General features: G+C 41.8%; 1 protein-coding gene across 1 annotated transcript in view; it reads left to right on the forward strand.

The window, feature by feature from the left end:
* The first annotated feature begins 1,595 nt into the window (after positions 1-1,595).
* The window catches only part of LOC137095195 (dual specificity mitogen-activated protein kinase kinase 3-like), a 106,155-nt gene continuing 89,243 nt past the window's right edge, over positions 1,596-18,507 (forward strand). Inside the window, exon 1 of the mRNA XM_067461575.1 lies at positions 1,596-1,723. Within this exon, the coding sequence (XP_067317676.1) occupies positions 1,708-1,723 (16 nt within the window). The 5' untranslated portion in view covers positions 1,596-1,707. The remainder of the gene's footprint in view (positions 1,724-18,507) is intronic.

An 18,507-nucleotide genomic window follows, 5' to 3' on the forward strand; every position in this document is an offset into this window, starting at 1 on the left:
CGCTTGCGAAACGTGGACTGTCTACAGATGTCACATGCAACTCCTGGAACCATTCCATCAGCGCTGCCTCCGGAAAATCCTGCAAAAAGGGAAGGAAGGAAGGAAGGAAGGAAGGAAGGAAGGAGGAAGAGAGAGAAAAGAAGAAGAGAAATAAAAACAAAGGAAGAATGGAGAGAAGAAGGAAAGAAAGAAAGAAAGAAAAAGAATGAAAAAATTGAATGAAAAAAAGAAAGAGAAAAAAAGGAAGACAAAAAGAGAAAAAACTAACAAAGGAAGAATGGAAAGAAAGAAAGAAAAAGAGTATCAGAAAGAAAGAGAGAGAGAGAGAGAGAAAAGGAAGAAAGGAAAGAAAGAGAAGGAGAAAAAAGAAAAGAAAACAGAAAAAGGGAGAAGGAAGAAAAGGAAAGAAAAAGAAGAAAGGAAGGAAAGAAAGAGAATTAGAAAAATGTAAGGAAAAAAAGAAAGAAAGAAAGGAAGGAAGAAAAGAAACAAAGAAAGAGAAAGAGAAAAAGGAAGGAATAAGGAAGGAAAAAGAAAAAAGGAAGGAAAGAAAGAAAGAAAAAGAGAAAAAAATGAAGAAAGGAAGGAAAGAAAAAGAACAGAAAAAGAAAAAGGAAGGAAGGAAAGAAAAAAGAACAGAAATTAAGAAAGAAAAAAGAAAGAAGGAAGGAAGGAAGGAAGTACGAAAAGAAAGAAAGAAAGAAGAAAGAGAAAAAAGGAAGGAAGGAAAGAAAAAGGAAGGAACGAAAGAGAATGAGAAAAAAGGAAGGAAGGAAGAAAACGAAGAAAGAAAGAGAGAGAAAAAAGGAAAGAAAGAAAGAAAAAGAAGAAGGAAGGAAGAAATAAAGAAAGAGAGAGATAAAAGATAGGAAGAAAAGGAAGAAAGAAACAAACAAAGAAAGACAAAGAGAAAAAGGAAGGAAGGAAAGAAAAAGAAAAAAGGAAGAAGAGAAAGTGAATGAAAAAAAAGGAAGGAAGGAAGGAAAGAGAGAAACAAAGAAAGAGAAAGAAAAAAGGAAGGAAGGAAGAAAAGAAAGAAAGAAAGAAAGAGAAAGAGAAAAAAAGAAAGCAAGAAAAAAGAAAGAAAGAAAAAGAAAAAGGAAGAAAAGAAAGAAAGATAAAAAGGAAGGAAGAAAAGAAAGAAGCAAAGAAAGAAAGAGAAAAGGGAAAGAAAGAAAAAAGAAAGAAAAAGAAAAAGGAAGGAAAGAAAGAGAAAAAAGGAAGGAAGAAAAGAAAGAAAGAAAGAAAGAAAGAAAGAGAAAGAGAAAAAGGAGGGAAGGAAGAAAGAAAGAGAAAGAAAAACGAAGGTAGGAAAGGGAGAAAGAAAGAAAAAGAAGGAAGCAAGGAAAGAAAGAAAGAAACAAACACCAGGTAGGCAGGAAGGGGGCGTGCCTCCAGGTGCGACTCCACCCCTCTGGTCACGTGGGCGATGGTCCCATGGCACCTCCTTCCAGGTAGCCCAGGATTCCAGACAGGCCACGCCCATTGGGGGGCCTGGCAGCCAATGGGAGCGCGGTGCGGCCAGGTGGGCGGGGTCCAGGTGTGTGCTGGGGCTTCCACCCTGCCAGTGCCCAGGTGAGGCTGGTGGAGTGAGAGAGCCTTTCTTCCTTCCTTCCCTCTTGTTTTCTTATTGGGATCTAACTGGATCTAAGGCGGATCAGGACCTGCGAGTGGACGGCTCCCAGCCAAGGGAGAACGCTCCCAGACATGTCCCTCCCGAAAGGTAAGAAGGGCCAGGTAACTTCCAGGGAAGGGGATGGTGGGATTGGCAGTCTCCCCAGCCTTTAGAAGAAGGCTGTGGTGTTTTTAAGCCTATATTTTGCTTGTATTTAGAATCATAAGAGATGGAAGGGAACCCTAAAGGTCATCTAGGCCAACTCCCTTCTCCTAGGTAGGAGAAGCACCATCAAAGCCTTCCAGACAGATGACCATCCAGCCCTTGCTAGATAATAATAATAATAATAATAATAATAATAACTATAATTATAATTATTATATCCTAACGTTGGAAGAGACCCCCTAAAGGTCATCTAATCCAACTCCTCTCTGCCTTCCTGCAGGAAAAGAACCACCAAAGCCGTCCCAACAGATGGCCATCTGGCCCCAGCTTTATTATTGTTGTTGTTGTTGTTGTTATTATTATTATTATTATTATTATGTGTTATGGAATCATAAGAGTTGGAATGGACTCCTAAAGGTCATCTTGTCCAACTCAGAAAAGAACCACCAAAGCTGTCCCGACAGATGGCCATCTGGCCCCAGCTTTATTATTATTATTGTTGTTGTTGTTGTTGTTGTTATTATTATTATTATTATTATTATTATTATTATTATTATTATGTGTTATGGAATCATAAGAGTTGGAAGGGGCCCCTAAAGGTCATCTAGTCCAACTCGCCTCGGCTAAGTAGGAGAAGCACCATCAAAGCCCTCCCAGCAGATAGACATCCAGCCCCTGCCAGATAATAATAATAACAACAACAACTATTATTATTATTATTATTATTATTATTATTATTATTATAGTATCCTAGGGTTGGAAGAGGCCCCTAAAGGCCATCTAGTCCAACCCTTTGCCCGGCAGGAGAAGCACCATCAAAGCCCTCCCAACAGATGGCCATCCAGCCTCTGCCAGATAACAACAACAACAACAACTATTATTATTATTATTATTATTATTATTATTATTATTATTATTATTGTATCCTAGGGTTGGAAGAGGCCCCTAAAGGTCATCTAGTCCAACTCTTTGCCAGGCAGGAGAAGCACAATTAAAACCCTCCCAACAGATGACCATCCAGCCACAGCTAGACAATTGTTGTTATTATTATTATCATTATTATTACTATAGTATCCTAGAGTTGGAAGAGGTCCCTAAAAGCCATCCAACCCTTTGCCAAGTAGGAAAAGCACTACCAAAGCCCTCCCTACAGATGGTCATCCAACCCCTGCTAGATAATAATAATAATAATAATAATAATAATAGAAGGTTCCTAGAGTTGGAAAAGACCCCTAAAGGTCATCTAGTCCAACTCTTTGCCAGGCAGGAGAAGCACCATTAAAACCCTCCCGACAGATGACCATCCAGCCCCAGCTCGATAATTGTTGTTATTATTATTATTATTATTATTATTGTATCCTAGGGTTGGAAGAGGTCCCTAAAGGCCATCTAGTCCAACCCTTTGCCAAGTAGGAAAAGCACTACCAAAGCCCTCCCGACAGATGGTCATCCAACCCCTGCTAGATACTACTACTACTAATAATAATAATAACTATTATTATAGAATCCTAGAGTTGAAGAGACCCCTAAGGACCATCTCTCTTCTAACTCAAGGATATAATAATAATAATAATAATAATAATAATAATAATAATAATAACTATTATTATAGAATCCTAGAGTTGGAAGAGACCCTAAGGACCATCTAGTCCAACTTCCTTCTGCCTTCACGCAGGCAAAGCACAATCAAAGCCCTCCCGACAGATGGCCATCCAGCCTCCAAAGAGGAAGCCTCCACTAGACTCCACTGCTGAAAAAGCTCTCCTTATGGTTAAACAATGACATTTTGTAGAACAAGTTTGACTTCCGTGTTGTGATCTTAATTATGGATTTGCACCATAACAAAAGGCGGTCCTTGCCGGCACGGCTGGCTTCAAGCCAAGGTGGGAGTGGATTGCAACTCCCATTATCCACAAAAGCTTCCAGGTTGACACGATTGTTAGAAAAAGCCTGCCAGATCCAGGCGCGGCTTCCTCTTCCACTTCCTCTCTTCGGTTTCGGTACCTGTTCTTCCCAAATATTGCCTTACGTTGCACCAAGGCTGCAAAACATTCTTTTGTCGTTGTTGTTAGGAGATGATGCATGCACCAAATGTTTGCTTCGTGCATACTTTCTTAGTAACATGCTCTGGTATGATCAAAAGCCCAACATGTGATGGATATGCCGAGTGACTGATGGCAATATAGTATATGGTTCATGGTTAGGAATGGTGGGAGTTGAAGTCCAAAACACCTGGAGGGGCCAAGCTTGCCCATACCTGTGATAGAGTCTGGGATATTTGCAAAGTTTTGCAAAGTTTGGCAAAGTTTTGCAAAGTTTTGCACGCCTTCTCTGCAAGAGAGAGGGATGGTGCCTCAGCAGACTACAACTCCCAAGGATTCATCCTATTGAGCCTCACTGTGGGACATAATTGTGCTCTTTTTTTCTGTTTTGCAAGCTGCAGAAAGGCAGTTGTGCGTCATAGACGTCAGGCTCTCTCGGCCACCTTTCTCGGGGCGTGTGGCGGTTGTGTCATGCTTTGTGTTTGTGATTGCTTACTCACCTTCACGGTAGAAACTTGCGTGGCGTTGACTGCTTTCCAAAGCATTTCCACCTCCTGAATCTTTCAAGAAGCAATTTATTTACTTCCAAGGGGTTGCAACTCCCAGAATCCTTTGAGCCCGGAGCTTTGCAAAGTGTTCATGTTGGGGACGTGCTTTTTAAACATGCCAAAAGCGGGAATTCGGTTTTACTAGCAAAGCATGGGCAAACTACAGCTCTCCAGGTGTTTTGGAAATACAACTCCCACAAAGTTTGCCCGTGCCTGAGTTAAACCAACACCTTATATTAATGTGTGTAGATAGATAGATAGATAGATAGATAGATAGATAGATAGATAGATAGATAGATAGTGTTGGAGTTCAGCCTGTGATTGTGTTTAAGGACCAGGATGCTTTGGATGTGGGGAGTGATTTTATTTATTTGTCGTGTCAGAGCAACCAGTCCATTATATTACATTTCTAACAGAACAAAGTAAACAAACAGACAAAACACAAAGTTTGCAAGCTTGATAGTTGATTAAATGTCCTTTGACCAGTATCTGGCCCCTTGGAGTGCCGCTGGTGTTGCCACAAGAAGGTCCTCCCTTGTGCATGTGGCAGGGCTCAGGGTGCATTGCAGCAGGTGGTCAGTGGTTTGCTCTTCTCCACACTCGCATGTCGTGGATTCCACTTTGTGGCCCCATTTCTGAAGGCTGGCTCTGCATCTCGTGGTGCCAGAGCACAGTCTGTTCAGTGCCTTCCAAGTCGCCCAGTCTTCTGTGTGCCCAGGGGGGAGCCTCTCATCTGGTGTCTCATTCTGGGCTTGAGCCTGCCACTTTTGGACTCTCGCTTGCTGAGGTGTTCCAGCGAGTGTCTCTGTAGATCTTAGAAAACTATTTCTAGATTTAAGTCGTTGACGTGCTGGCTGATACCCAAACAGGGGATGAGCTGGAGATGTCTCTGCCTTGGTCCCTTCGCTATTGGCTGCTACTTCCCGGCGGATGTCAGGTGGGGCAATACCGGCTAAGCAGTGTAATTTCTCCAGTGGTGTAGGGTGCAGACACCCCGTGATAATGCGGCATGTCTTATTCAGAGCCACATCCACTGTTTTAGCGTGGTGAGATATGTTCCACACTGGGCATGCATACACAGCAGCAGAGTAGCATAGCGCAAGGGCAGATGTCTTCACTGTGTCTGGTTGTGATCCCCAGGTTGTGCCAGTCAGCTTTCGTATGATATTGTTTCTGGCACCCACTTTTTGCTTGATGTTCAGGCAGTGCTTCTTGTAGGTCAGAGCACGGTCCAGAGTGACTCCCAGGTATGTGGGTGCGCTGCAATGCTCCCGTGGGGTTCCTTCCTTCCCAGGTAATAATCCTCAGAGCTCGGGATGCTTGTCTGTTCTTGAGATGCAAGGCACATGTCTGTGTTTTAGATGGATTAGGGATCAGCTGGTTTTCCCTGTAATAGGCAGTAAGGGCACCTAGAGCTTCGTAAAGCTTCTGTTCTACCGTCTCAAAGCTCCCTGCTTGAGCAGTAATGGCACAATCATCAGCATAGATGAAACTCTCTGTCCCTTCTGACAGTGGCTGTGGGGAGTAATGACATTGAGTTTCAAGAAGGTAATGGTCTGGTCAATGATATTGATGCAGAAAATGACCAGGAGATCCCTGTCCAAAGTGTATTTTCTCATGAGAATGTTCCTGAAGGGTGCGTGGGGATGATAGTGTGTGCTCCCTGAATTGCTACCAGAGAATTCCCATGATTTGGAGCTTGAGAACAGCTCGGCTTTATGTCCGTATTATATGAATTACTGTTGCATTTGATTGTTTGCGGGATATTAAAAATGACATTATATCGCGGAAACCTCAGCCTTGAGAGCTTGCTGGGCTCGAGCGCTTATCCATTCTAGTGAGAATTTCCAATGCTCAGGAATGATGGGAGTTGTTATACCAACCCATTTGTCTTTCATTGGAGATCTGTGACTTCAGAGTTCCTGGCACAGGCTTTGCCGCTGAGCATGAAAACTCAGGGGGAAAAATAGGAAAAGTTGTGGAAATTGAGCATTAAACATTATGTTGTTGTTGTTGTTGTTGTTATTATTATTATTATTTTGCATTGGGGAACGTCCCTTGTTTGATACGAAAACTGGAGCAAGAGTGTGCCACGGTTTGCTAATTCCCCACATCAAAGGCTGGGGAAGCCGCCTTAATGACTACCGAGGTCTGAAGCGCGCATTGTTTGCATAGTTGCGCATAATAGCGTAATTACTAATTACGTAACCGGTAAGGAGATAGGCGGCAAATGCTCAAATGTTTCTCATATTTCGGTTGTTTTTCCATTTGCTTCTATGGCTGGCCTGCAAATGGCACTCACCTATGATGGTTCTGAATGGCCATCTGTTTGAATTCTTCTTTGGTGATTTCTCCCTTTTTCCTCTTCTTGTGCATGTCTCTTTTGTGTCTTAGCACAGTTAGAAGTTCTTTGGAATATTCCTGCTTCTTGGCAGAATGGGGTTGGACTGGATGGCCCATGAGGTCTCTTCCAACTCTTTGAATCTATGATTCTATGATTCTATCAATGTCTTGCAGGGGTCAGAGAGGGGAACCTCCTGAAAGTAACACCTAGTAGTGTATGCTCTTGATGTCACCTTGGTTTGCATTGCTTTGTGTCTCACTAAACTACAAATCCCATGATTCTCACACTAGGTGAGTCAGAGTGTTTGTATGGGATATCGTACTATACTTTAATTGTATATACAATCGTCAGAGTTGGAAGGTACCCCTGAAGGTCATCTAGTCTGACCCTTTGCCAGGCTGGAAAAGCACCATCTAAACCCTCTCGACAGATGGCCATCCAGCCCCTGTAGAATTGTTGTTGTTGTTATTGTTATTATTGTTGTTAGTATTATTATAGAATCCTAGAGTTGGAGGAGACCTGTAAAGGTCATCTAGTCCAACCCTTTGCCAGGCTGGAAAAGCACCATCAAAGCCCTCTAGACAGATGGCCATCCAGCCTCTGTAGAATTATTATTGTTGTTGTTATTGTTATTATTGTTAGTATTATTATAGAATCCTAGAGTTGGAAGAGGCCTGTAATGGTCATCTAAGCTGACCCTTTGCCAGGCTGGAAAAGCACAATCAAAGCCCTCCTGACAGATGGCCATCCAGCCCCTGCTTGATAATCCTAGAGTTGGAAGAGGCCTGTAAGGGTCATCTAGTCCAACCCTATGCCAGGCTGGAAAAGCACAATCAAAGCCCTCCTGTCAGATGGCCGTCCAGCCTCTGCTTAATAAACATTATTGTTATTGTTGTCATTGTTGTTGTTGTTGTTGTTGTTATTATTATTATTATTATTATTATTATTAATTGAATCCTAGAGTTGAAAGAGACCCCTAAAGGCCATCTAGTCCAACCCCTTTTGCCTTCATGCACCATCAAAGCCCTCCTGACAGATGGCCACCCAACCTCTGCTTAATACTAATAATATAATTATTATTATTATTATTATTATTATTGAATCCTAAAGTTAGAAAAGGCTCTTAAAGGCTATCTATTCCAATCCTTTGCCAGGTAGAAAAAGCACAATCAAAGCCCTCCCGACAGATGGCCACCCATCATTTGCTTAATAATAATAATAATAATAATAATAATTATAGAATCCTAGAGTTGGAAAAGGCTCTTAAAGGCCATCTATTCTAAGCCTTTGTCAGGCAGGAAAAGCACAATCAAATCCCTCCCAATAGATGGCCACCCAGTCTGCTTAATAATAATAATAATAATAATAATAATATAATCCTAGTGTTGGAAAAGGCTCCTAAAGGCCATCTATTCCAATCCTTTGTCAGGTAGGAAAAGCACAATCAAAGCCCTCCTGACAGATGGCCACCCAGCCTCTGCTTAATAATAATAATAATAATAATAATAATAATAATAGAATCATGCATTTGGAAAGCATCCCTAAAGGCCATCTAGTCCAACCCAGGAAAAGTACCATCAATGACTCTCATTGCTGAGTGTTTCAGAGCCCTTGGCTACTTATTCTTTGCCATAGGAAGTGATGCGCACATCCATGCACATGCGAGTGAGTTGGTCCCTCTTTGGACAGCTCTGACGACTTGCCACGTGCCTTTTCAGGTGATGAAGGTGACAAGATATTTTGCCCCGAGCGACTTCTCAACTAACAAAGCACATGTCTGAATGTCAATGGGTTGGTCGTGTTGATTTATTTTTTGTGTCAGGAGTGACCTGAGAAACTGCAAGTGTGAAAGAATTGGCCGTCTGCAAGGACGTTGCACCAGGATGTGTTACCATCCTGTGGGAGGCTTCTCTCATATCCCTGCATGAGAAGCTGGAGCTGACAGATGGGAGCTCACCCCGCTCCCCGGATTTGAACTACCAACCTTTTGGTCAGCAGTCCTGCCAGAAAAAGGGTTTAACCCATTGCACCACAGGGAGCACCAGGGATGGGTCGTGTTGAGAAGCTGGAGCTGACAGACGGGAGCTCACCCCGCTCCCCGGATTTGAACTACCAACCTTTTGATCAGCAGTCCTGCCAGAAAAAGGGTTTAACCCATTGCGCCACAGGGAGCACCAGGGATGGGAGTCGTGTTGATGGGAACCTTGTATTTTCAAATAGGGTGCCCATCTACGCTGTAGAATTAATGCAGTTTGGTGCCACTTCAGCCACCATGCTGCAGTGGTATAGCATCCTGGGGATTTATGGTTTGGCAGAGGACACATTGTGAATTCAAAGCCCAGTCGTAAACCAGTATTCAGACTGTGGTCGAGCAATTTAGAGTGGCTGTGGATAGAGAGATCCAAGCCATTGTGGGTTGCTTGGTGAGAAAAGAAGCCAGTATTCCAGAATAAATCTCCCCAAGTTGAAGAGAAAGCCACCGAGGTTTTATTTCATTCCAGCTGGAAAGGATGACGATTGCAGTAGCCTGCCAACAAATCGACATAACCCACTGGGCAGAGAAATACAAAATATATAGCCTTCAGATTCAAAAGTTGTTATGATTGGCTGTGACATCAGCAACCAGGAGGAGATCCAATGAGGGCCCTGGCCCTGCTTTTGCCCACCCAGCCAATGAGGTGGAAGGGAGGCGGGCAACAATGAAGAAATGTCTAGTTGACTGGATTAAGATTGGCTGGTGTTCGCCAAATGGCCGGGCGATAGCTTTAGGATCTCAAGCCTGACCTGAGTTATTGTTTGATTCCATGAATTAACATTCCTATCTAGCCTTGAGAGGCTAGGTCCTTGGTCATACTGTCCTGTGATATGGAGTTCATTGATGAAGTAGATGCTAGTTTCGGGAGATCAGAATGTGGCACAACAGAGAGACGGATGACAAATCCCCGGTTCCTCACAGATGGAGAAATGTTCTTTGTGTTGGGTGATCCAAAGTGTCCATAGACCCCATCATTCTGGATGGCCTGGCTATTAGCCAGTATAAAAGAAGCCAGTATTACAGAATAAATCTCAGCAAGTTGAAGAGAAAGCCATCGAGGTTTTATTTCATTCCAGCTGGAAAGGATGACGATTGCAGTAGCCTGCCAATACGTCGACGTAACCCACTGAGCAGAGAAATACAAAATATATAGAGCTTTCAGATTCAAAAGTTCCCATGCCCACCCCACCCCCCTGAGCTGGCTTTGTTATGATTGATTGTGACATCAGCAAGCCAGGAGGAGATCCAATGAGGGCCCTGGCCCTGCTTTTGGCCGCCCAGCCAATGAGATGGAAGGGAGGCGGGCAACAATGAAGAAATGTCTAGGTTGTTGTAGGTTTTCTCGGGCTATATAGCCATGGTCTAGAGGCATTCTCTCCTGACGTTTCGCCTGCATCTATGGCAAGCATCCTCAGAGGTAGTGAGGTCTGTTGGAACATGTCTAGAAATGTCTAGTTGACTGGATTAAGAATGGCCGGTGTTCGCCAAATGGCCGGGCGATAGCTTTAGGCTCTCAAGCCTGGCCTGAGTTATTGTTTGATTCCATGAATTAACATTCCTATCTAGCCTTGAGAGGCCAGGTTCTTGGTCACACTGTCCTGCGATATGGAGTTAGTTGATTAAGTGGATGCTAGTTTCGGGAGATCAGGATGTGGCACAGGAGGGTGGCGGATGACAAATCCCGGGTTCCTCGCAGGTGGAGGGATGTCCTTTGTGTTGGGTGTTCCAAAGTGTCCATAGGCCCCATCATTCTGGATGGCCTGGCTATTAGTCAGTATAAAAGAAGCCAGTATTACAGAATAAATCTCACCAAGTTGAAGAGAAAGCTACCGAGGTTGTATTTCATTTTATCTGGAAAGGATGACGATTGCAGTAGCCTGCCAACAAATTGACATAACCCACTGGGCAGAGAAATACAAAATATATAGCCTTCAGATTCAAAAGTTCCCATGCCCGCCCCACCCCACCTGAGCTGGCTTTGTTATGATTGGTTGTGACATCAGCAAGCCAGGAGGAGATCCAATGAGGGCCCTGGCCCTGCTTTTGGCCGCCCAGCCAATGAAATGGAAGGGAGGTGGGCAACAATGAAGAAATGCCTACTTGACTGGATTAAGATTGGCTGGTGTTCGTCAAATGGCCGGGCGATAGCTTTAGGCTCTCAAGTCTGACCTGAGTTATTGTTTGATTCTGTGAATTAACATCCCTATCTAGCCTTGAGAGGCTAGGTCCTTGGTCACACTGTCCTGCTATATGGAGTTCATTGATGAAGTTGATGCTATTTTGGGAGATCAGGATGTGGGCCCTGACCCTAGTTTTGGCCGCCCAGTCAATGAGATGGAAGGGAGGCGGGCAACAATGAAGAAATGTCTAGGTTGTTGTAGGTTTTTCCGGGCTATATGGCCATGGTCTAGAGGCATTCTCTCCTGATGTTTCGCCTGCATCTATGGCAAGCATCCCCAGAGGTAGTGAGGTCTGTTGGAACATGTCTAGAAATGTCTAGTTGACTGGATTAAGAATGGCCGGTGTTTTCCAAGTGGCTGGGCGATAGCTTTAGGCTCTCAAGCCTGGCCTGAGTTATTGTTTGATTCCATGAATTAACATTCCTAGGCTAGGTCCTTTGTCACACTGTCCTATATGGAATTAATTGATGAAGTAGATGCTAGTTTCGGGAGATCAGGATATGGCACAGCAGGGAGGCGGATGACAAATCCCCGGTTCCTCACAGATGGAGAGATGTCCTTTGTGTTGGGTGTTCCAAAGTGTCCATAGACCCCGTCATTCTGGATGGCCTGGCTATTAGCCAGTATAAAAGAAGCTAGTATTACAGAATAAATCTCACCAAGTTGAAGAGAAAGCCACCGAGGTTTTATTTCATTCCAGCTGGAATGGATGACAATCGCAGTAGCTTGCCAACAAATCGACATAATCCACTGGGCAGAGAAATACAAAATATATAGCCTTCAGATTCAAAAGTTCCCATGCCCACCCCACCCCCCCTGAGCTGGCTTTGTTACGTTTGGTTGTGACATCAGCAAGTCAGGAGGAGATCCAATGAGGGCCCTGACCCTAGTTTTGGCCGCCAAGCCAATGAGGTGGAAGGCAGGCGGGCAACAAGGAAACAATGAAGAAATGTCTAGTTTACTGGATTAAGATTGGCTGGTGTTTGCCAAATGGCTGGGTGATAGCTTTAGGCTCTCAAGCCTGGTCTGAGTTATTGTTTGATTCCATGAATTAACATTCCTATCTAGCCTTGAGAGGCCAGGTTCTTGGTCACACTGTCCTGCGATATGGAGTTAGTTGATTAAGTGGATGCTAGTTTCAGGAGATCAGGATGTGGCACAGGAGGGTGGCGGATGACAAATCCCGGGTTCCTCGCAGGTGGAGGGATGTCCTTTGTGTTGGGTGTTCCAAAGTATCCATAGACCCCGTCATTCTGGATGGCCTGGCTATTAGCCTGTATAAAAGAAGACAGTATTCCAGAATAAATCTCACCAAGTTGAAGAGAAAGCCACCGAGGTTGTATTTCATTCCAGCTGGAAAGGATGACGATTGCAGTAACCTGCCAATAAATCGACATAACCCACTGGACAGAAAAATACAAAATATATAGCCTTCAGATTCAAAAGTTCCCATGCCCATCCCACCCCCCTGAGCTGGCTTTGTTATGATTGGTTGTGACATCAGCAAGCCAGGAGGAGATCCAGTGAGGGACCTGGCCCAGCCAATGAGGTGGAAGGCAGGCGGGCAACAGGGAAACAATGAAGAAATGTCTAGTTGACTGGATTAAGAATGCCCGGTGTTTGCCAAATGGCTGGGTGATAGCTTCAGGCTCTCAAGCCTGCCTGAGTTATTGTTTGATTCCATGAATTAACATTCTTATCTACCCCCGAGAGGCCAGGTCCTTTGTCACACTGTCCTGCGATATGGAGTTCATTGATGAAGTAGATGCTATTTTGGGAGATCAGGGTTGTGACATCAGCAAGTCAGGAGGAGATCCAGTGAGGGCCCTGACCCTAGTTTTGGCCGCCCAGCCAATGAGGTGGAAGGCAGGCGAGCAACAGGGAAACAATGAAGAAATGTTTAGTTGGCTGGATTAAGAATGGCCGGTGTTCGCCAATTGGCTGGGTGATAGCTTTAGGCTCTCAAGCCTGGCCTGAGTTATTGTTTGATTCCGTGAATTAACATTCCTATCTGGCCTTGTAGTGGTTCTCAACGTGGGGTCCCCAGATGTTTTTGGCCTACAACTCCCAGAAATCCTAGCCAGTTTACCAGCTGCTAGGATTTCTGGGAGTTGAAGGCCAAAAACATCTGGGGACCCCAGGTGGACAACCACTGGACTAGGTCATTTGTCACACTGTCCTGCGATCTGGAGTCCATTGATGAAGTAGATGCTAGTTTCGGAAGATCAGGATGTGGCACAGCAGGGAGGTGGATGACCATTCCCCGGTTCCTCGCAGATGGAGAGATGTCCTTTGTGTTGGGTGATCCAAAGTGTCCATAGACCCCATCATTCCAGATGGCTTGACTATTTGCCCTCCGAGGTCCAGTCAGACAGAGCCATTTACTTATAGTCCATGCAAATGGGCTTGGTGAAATCCTTTGTTAGGGGATGATTGGCTCAGGAAGTTTGGAAACTCCAAGAGCCATGGGTTGCTGGTTCATGAAAAGGTTGCTTTCCTTCATATTTTCTTATATAGACATATATACATATAGGGAATGAGGGATGGGGCAAGGGAGCATACTCAGAGTTCATAGGGAAAGAGTTCAGGGAGCATTGAGTAGTTGGAGTCCATTCATAAAAACAGGAGGAGAGATAGGGGATTATGGGATCAATTCAGCCTGGTGTCCTTGGCAAACTATGAATTCATCTCCGATCAGGAGACCAGTGCTTGGTCCAGTTCAGACACACCTGGGCAGGATTATATTCCCAACTCCCGTTTGGAGACTGACGGGAGGAAGGCTTGCTCGCATGCAAAGCAGGCACTCCCAGGAAGGCCTTGGGCCATTGCTAACTTCCGGACTGGCTCATGCTTTGCTGTTTTTCTGATTCCACGGGTTTTGCGTCATGGAGTTGGACATGCATGTTCTGCACACCTTTGCAATTAATTCTGGCATGCATTGGTTGCATTGGTTTCGTATTTCTTGCATGCAGAACGCCTGGGGAAGATGCGGTTATGGGTTCCTTCCAAAACACAATGTGCAAATCTAGACAGTAGAATTACCCTATATACTCAAGTATATATAACCCTTTTTAAGGCTGAAAACATCTCCCTCGGCTTATACTTGAGTCATAGAATCATAGAATCATAGAATCAAAGAGTTGGAAGAGACCTCATGGGCCATCCAGTCCAACCCCCTGCCAAGAAGCAGGAATATTGCATTCAAATCACCCCTGACAAATGGCCATCCAGCCTCTGTTTAAAAGCTTCCAAAGAAGGAGCCTCCACCACATTCCGGGGCAGAGAGTTCCACTGCTGAACGGCTCTCAAAGTTATTTACTATATTACTCTGTTGTTGTTTTTGTTACATTTATTATTTCACTCTATTATTATTACATTTATTACATTATTATTAGTATTATTACATTTATTATTTTACTTTATTATGGTTGTTATTACATTTATTATTTTACTTTATTAGTGTTGTTATTATGACTACATTTATTATATTACTCTATTTATTATTGTTATTAATACATTTATTATTTTACCACATTTATTATTATTATTATTATTACATGTAATACTTTACTCTATTATTAGTCTTATGACATTTATTATTTTATTACATTTATTATTACTGTTACATTTATTACTTTATTATTAGTATTATTACATTTATTATTTTACTTTATTATTGTTATTATTATTACATTTATTATATTACTCTATTTATTATTGTTATTATTACATTTATTACTTTATAATTGGTATTATTACATTTATTACTTTACTCTATTATTAGTGCTATTACATTTATTATTTTACTATATTTATTATGACTATTACATTTATTACTATTATTCATATTATTACATTTATTATTTTACTTTATTATTGTTATTATTATTGCATTTATTATATTACTCTATTTATTATTGTTATTATTGCATTTATTACTTTATTATTAGTATTACTGCATTTATTATTTACCCTATTTATTATTGTTATTTTTACATTTATTATTTACCCTATTTATTATTGTTATTATTACATTTATTACTCTATTATTAGTATTATTGCATTTATTATTTTACCCTATTTATTGTTTTTATTATTACATTTATTACTTTATTATTAGTGTTATTACATTTATTTTTTTACTCTATTATTATTATTATTATTACATTTATTAGTTTACGCTATTTATTATTTTCATTATTACTTTATTATTAGTGTTATTACATTTATTATTCTACTCTCTTTATTATTTTTATTATTACATTTATTACTTTATTATTAGTGTTATTACATTTATTATTTTACTCTCTTTATTATTATTATTATTACATTTATTAGTTTACGCTATTTATTATTTTTATTATTACTTTATTATTAGTGTTATTACATTTATTATTTTACTCTATTATTATTATTATTACATTTATTATTCTACTCTCTTTATTATTACTATTACATTTATTACTTAGTATTATTACATATATTATTTTACTTTATTATTGTTGTATTCTTCCAATACTAATAAAGAGAGTAAAATAATATATGTAATAATATTATTTTACTCTCTTGATTAGTATTGGAAGGATATGTAATCACATTTACATTGAAGAAGGTTAGAATAATGGTTTAATCAGAGTTGGGCAGTTCTTATCTTAAATTAGAGTTTTATGTAAATATACAAAAACATTTGACCTACTGATGCCTCAATTAATGTAATTTTATTGATATCTATTTTTATTTTGAAATTGATCAGTAGCTGCGGCATTTCCCATGCTCACCTTATACTCGAGTCAATACATTTTTCCAGTTTTCGGTGGTAAAATTCGGTGTCTTGGCTTATATTCAGGTTGGCTTATACTCGGGTATGTACGGTAATGCAGTGGGGCAAGATCCGTTTTCGCTCTGCTGATGGTGGAAGTGCATTTCCTTACGGTTGTGAGACTTTTTCAGCAAGGCAGGAAATAATATCAGGTCACTGAGCGTGCCAAGCGCCCTGCCCAAGGCTTCTTCTTCCTAAAAATCATAGAATTAGAGTTGGGAGAGACCTCCAAAGGCCATCCAGTCCAACCCCATTCTGTCACAACGGAATACACCATCAAAGCCCTCTCTGCAGATGGCCATACAGCCTCTGCTAAATAATTATAATTATAGAATCCTAGAGTTGGAAAGGACTCCAAAGGTCATGCAGTCCCACCCTCTTCTTCCATGCAAGAAATGCACAATCAAACCACTCCCAACAGATGGCCATCCAGCCCCTGTTTAATTATTGTGGTAGTAGTAGTAGTAGTAATAGAATCCTAGAGTTGGAAGGGACCCCAAAGGCCATGCAGTCCAACCCTCTTCTGCCATGCAAGAAATGCACAAACAAAGCACCCCCAACAGATGGCCATCCAGCCTCTGCTTAATTATAGTAGTAGTAGTAGTAGTAGTAGTAATAATAATAATAGAATCAGAATTGGAAGGGACTCCAAAGGCCATCTAGTCCAACCCCCTTCTACCATTATGCAGGAAAAGGCACAATCAAAGCACCCCCAACAGATGGCCACACAGCTTCTGCTTAATAATAATAATAATAATAATAATAGAATTGTAATAATAATAATAATAATAATAATAGCAGAATTCTAGAGTTGGAAGGAACCCCAAAGGCCATCTAGTCCAACCCCCTTCTACCATTTTGCAGGAAAAGACACAATCAAAGCACCCCCAACAGATGGCCATCCAGCCTCTGCTTAATAATAATAATAATAATAATAATTATTATTATTATTATTATTATTATTACAGAATCCTAGATTTGGAAGGGACCCCAAAGGCCATCTAGTCCAACCCCCTTCTACCGTTATGCAGGAAAAGGCACAATCAAAGCACCCCCAACAAATAGCCATCTAGCCCCTGCTTAATAATAATAGCAATAATAGAAATCTAGAGTTGGAAGGGACCCCAAAGGCCATCTAGTCCAACCCCCCCTTCTACCGTTATGCAGGAAAAGGCACAATCAAAGCACCCCCAACAGATGGCCACACAGCTTCTGCTTAATAATAATAATAATAATAATAATAGAATTGTAATAATAATAATAATAATAATAATAGCAGAATTCTAGAGTTGGAAGGAACCCCAAAGGCCATCTAGTCCAACCCCCTTCTACCATTTTGCAGGAAAAGACACAATCAAAGCACCCCCAACAGATGGCCATCCAGCCTCTGCTTAATAATAATAATAATAATAATAATAATTATTATTATTATTATTATTATTACAGAATCCTAGATTTGGAAGGGACCCCAAAGGCCATCTAGTCCAACCCCCTTCTACCGTTATGCAGGAAAAGGCACAATCAAAGCACCCCCAACAAATAGCCATCTAGCCCCTGCTTAATAATAATAGCAATAATAGAAATCTAGAGTTGGAAGGGACCCCAAAGGCCATCTAGTCCAACCCCCCTTCTACCGTTATGCAGGAAAAGGCACAATCAAAGCACCCCCAACAAATGGCCATCTACCCCCCTGCTTAATAATAATAATAATAATAATAATAATAATAGTAATAATAGAAATCTAGAGTTGGAAGGGACCCCAAAGGCCATCTAGTCCAAATTCCTTCTGCCATTCAAGAAAAGCACAATCAAAGCACCCCCCGACAGATGGCCATCCATCTCCTGCATCATAATAATAATAATAATAATAATAATAATAATGGAATGCTAGAGTTGGAAAGGACCCCAAAGGCCATCTAGTCCAACCCTGTTTTGCCATTAGGCAGGAAAAAAACAAAGCAGCCCCAACAGATGGCCATGCAGCCCCTTCTTTTTAGTTTTGAACTCACCTTCCTGGCCCTGCCTTTCCAGCAGAGCGAGACGTTGGCCTTGAAGGAACCTCAAAGCCTCCTCTCATCCCAAAGGAATCTCTGCCGACGAAGCATATTATGTAAGCTGGGCAGAGGAACGAATGATGTATTCATCTATATTATAATAATGAGGTTCCTAATGGTCGGGAATGGCATTTGGACCTCCCGGAGCTTGACCACATTGGCTTGGACAATCTGGGAGTTGTAGTTCATCAGCAGCAACAGAATCCTAGAATCCTAGAGTTGGAAGAGACCTCATGAGCAATCCAGTCCAACCTCTTTCTGCCAAGAAGCAGGAATATTGCATTCAAATCACCCCCGACAGATGGCCATCCAACTCTGTTTAAAGTTTCCAAAGCAGGAGCCTATACCACACTCTGGGGCAGAGAGTTCCACTGCTGAACTGCTCTCACAGTCAGGAAGTTCTTCCTCATGTTCAGATGGAATCGCCTTTCTTGTAGTTTGAAGCCATGGCTCCTTTGTGTCCTAGGCAGAAGAAAGGAAGCTTGCAAAGAAGCCAGAATGGATGTCCAAAGACATCCATGTCCAAAGACGTGCTACCCTGAGTCGCCTTCGGGCTGATATGGGCAGGATAGAAATAGTGTAAATAAATAAAGAACTTCTAACTGTGCTAAGACACAAAAGAGACATGCACAAGAAGTGGAAAAAGGGAGAAATCACCAAAGAAGAATTCAAACAAATAGCCAACTCCTGTAGGGGAAAGGTCCG

This window comes from Anolis sagrei, chromosome Y, assembly GCF_037176765.1.
Source record: "Anolis sagrei isolate rAnoSag1 chromosome Y, rAnoSag1.mat, whole genome shotgun sequence".
NCBI lineage: Eukaryota > Metazoa > Chordata > Lepidosauria > Squamata > Dactyloidae > Anolis > Anolis sagrei.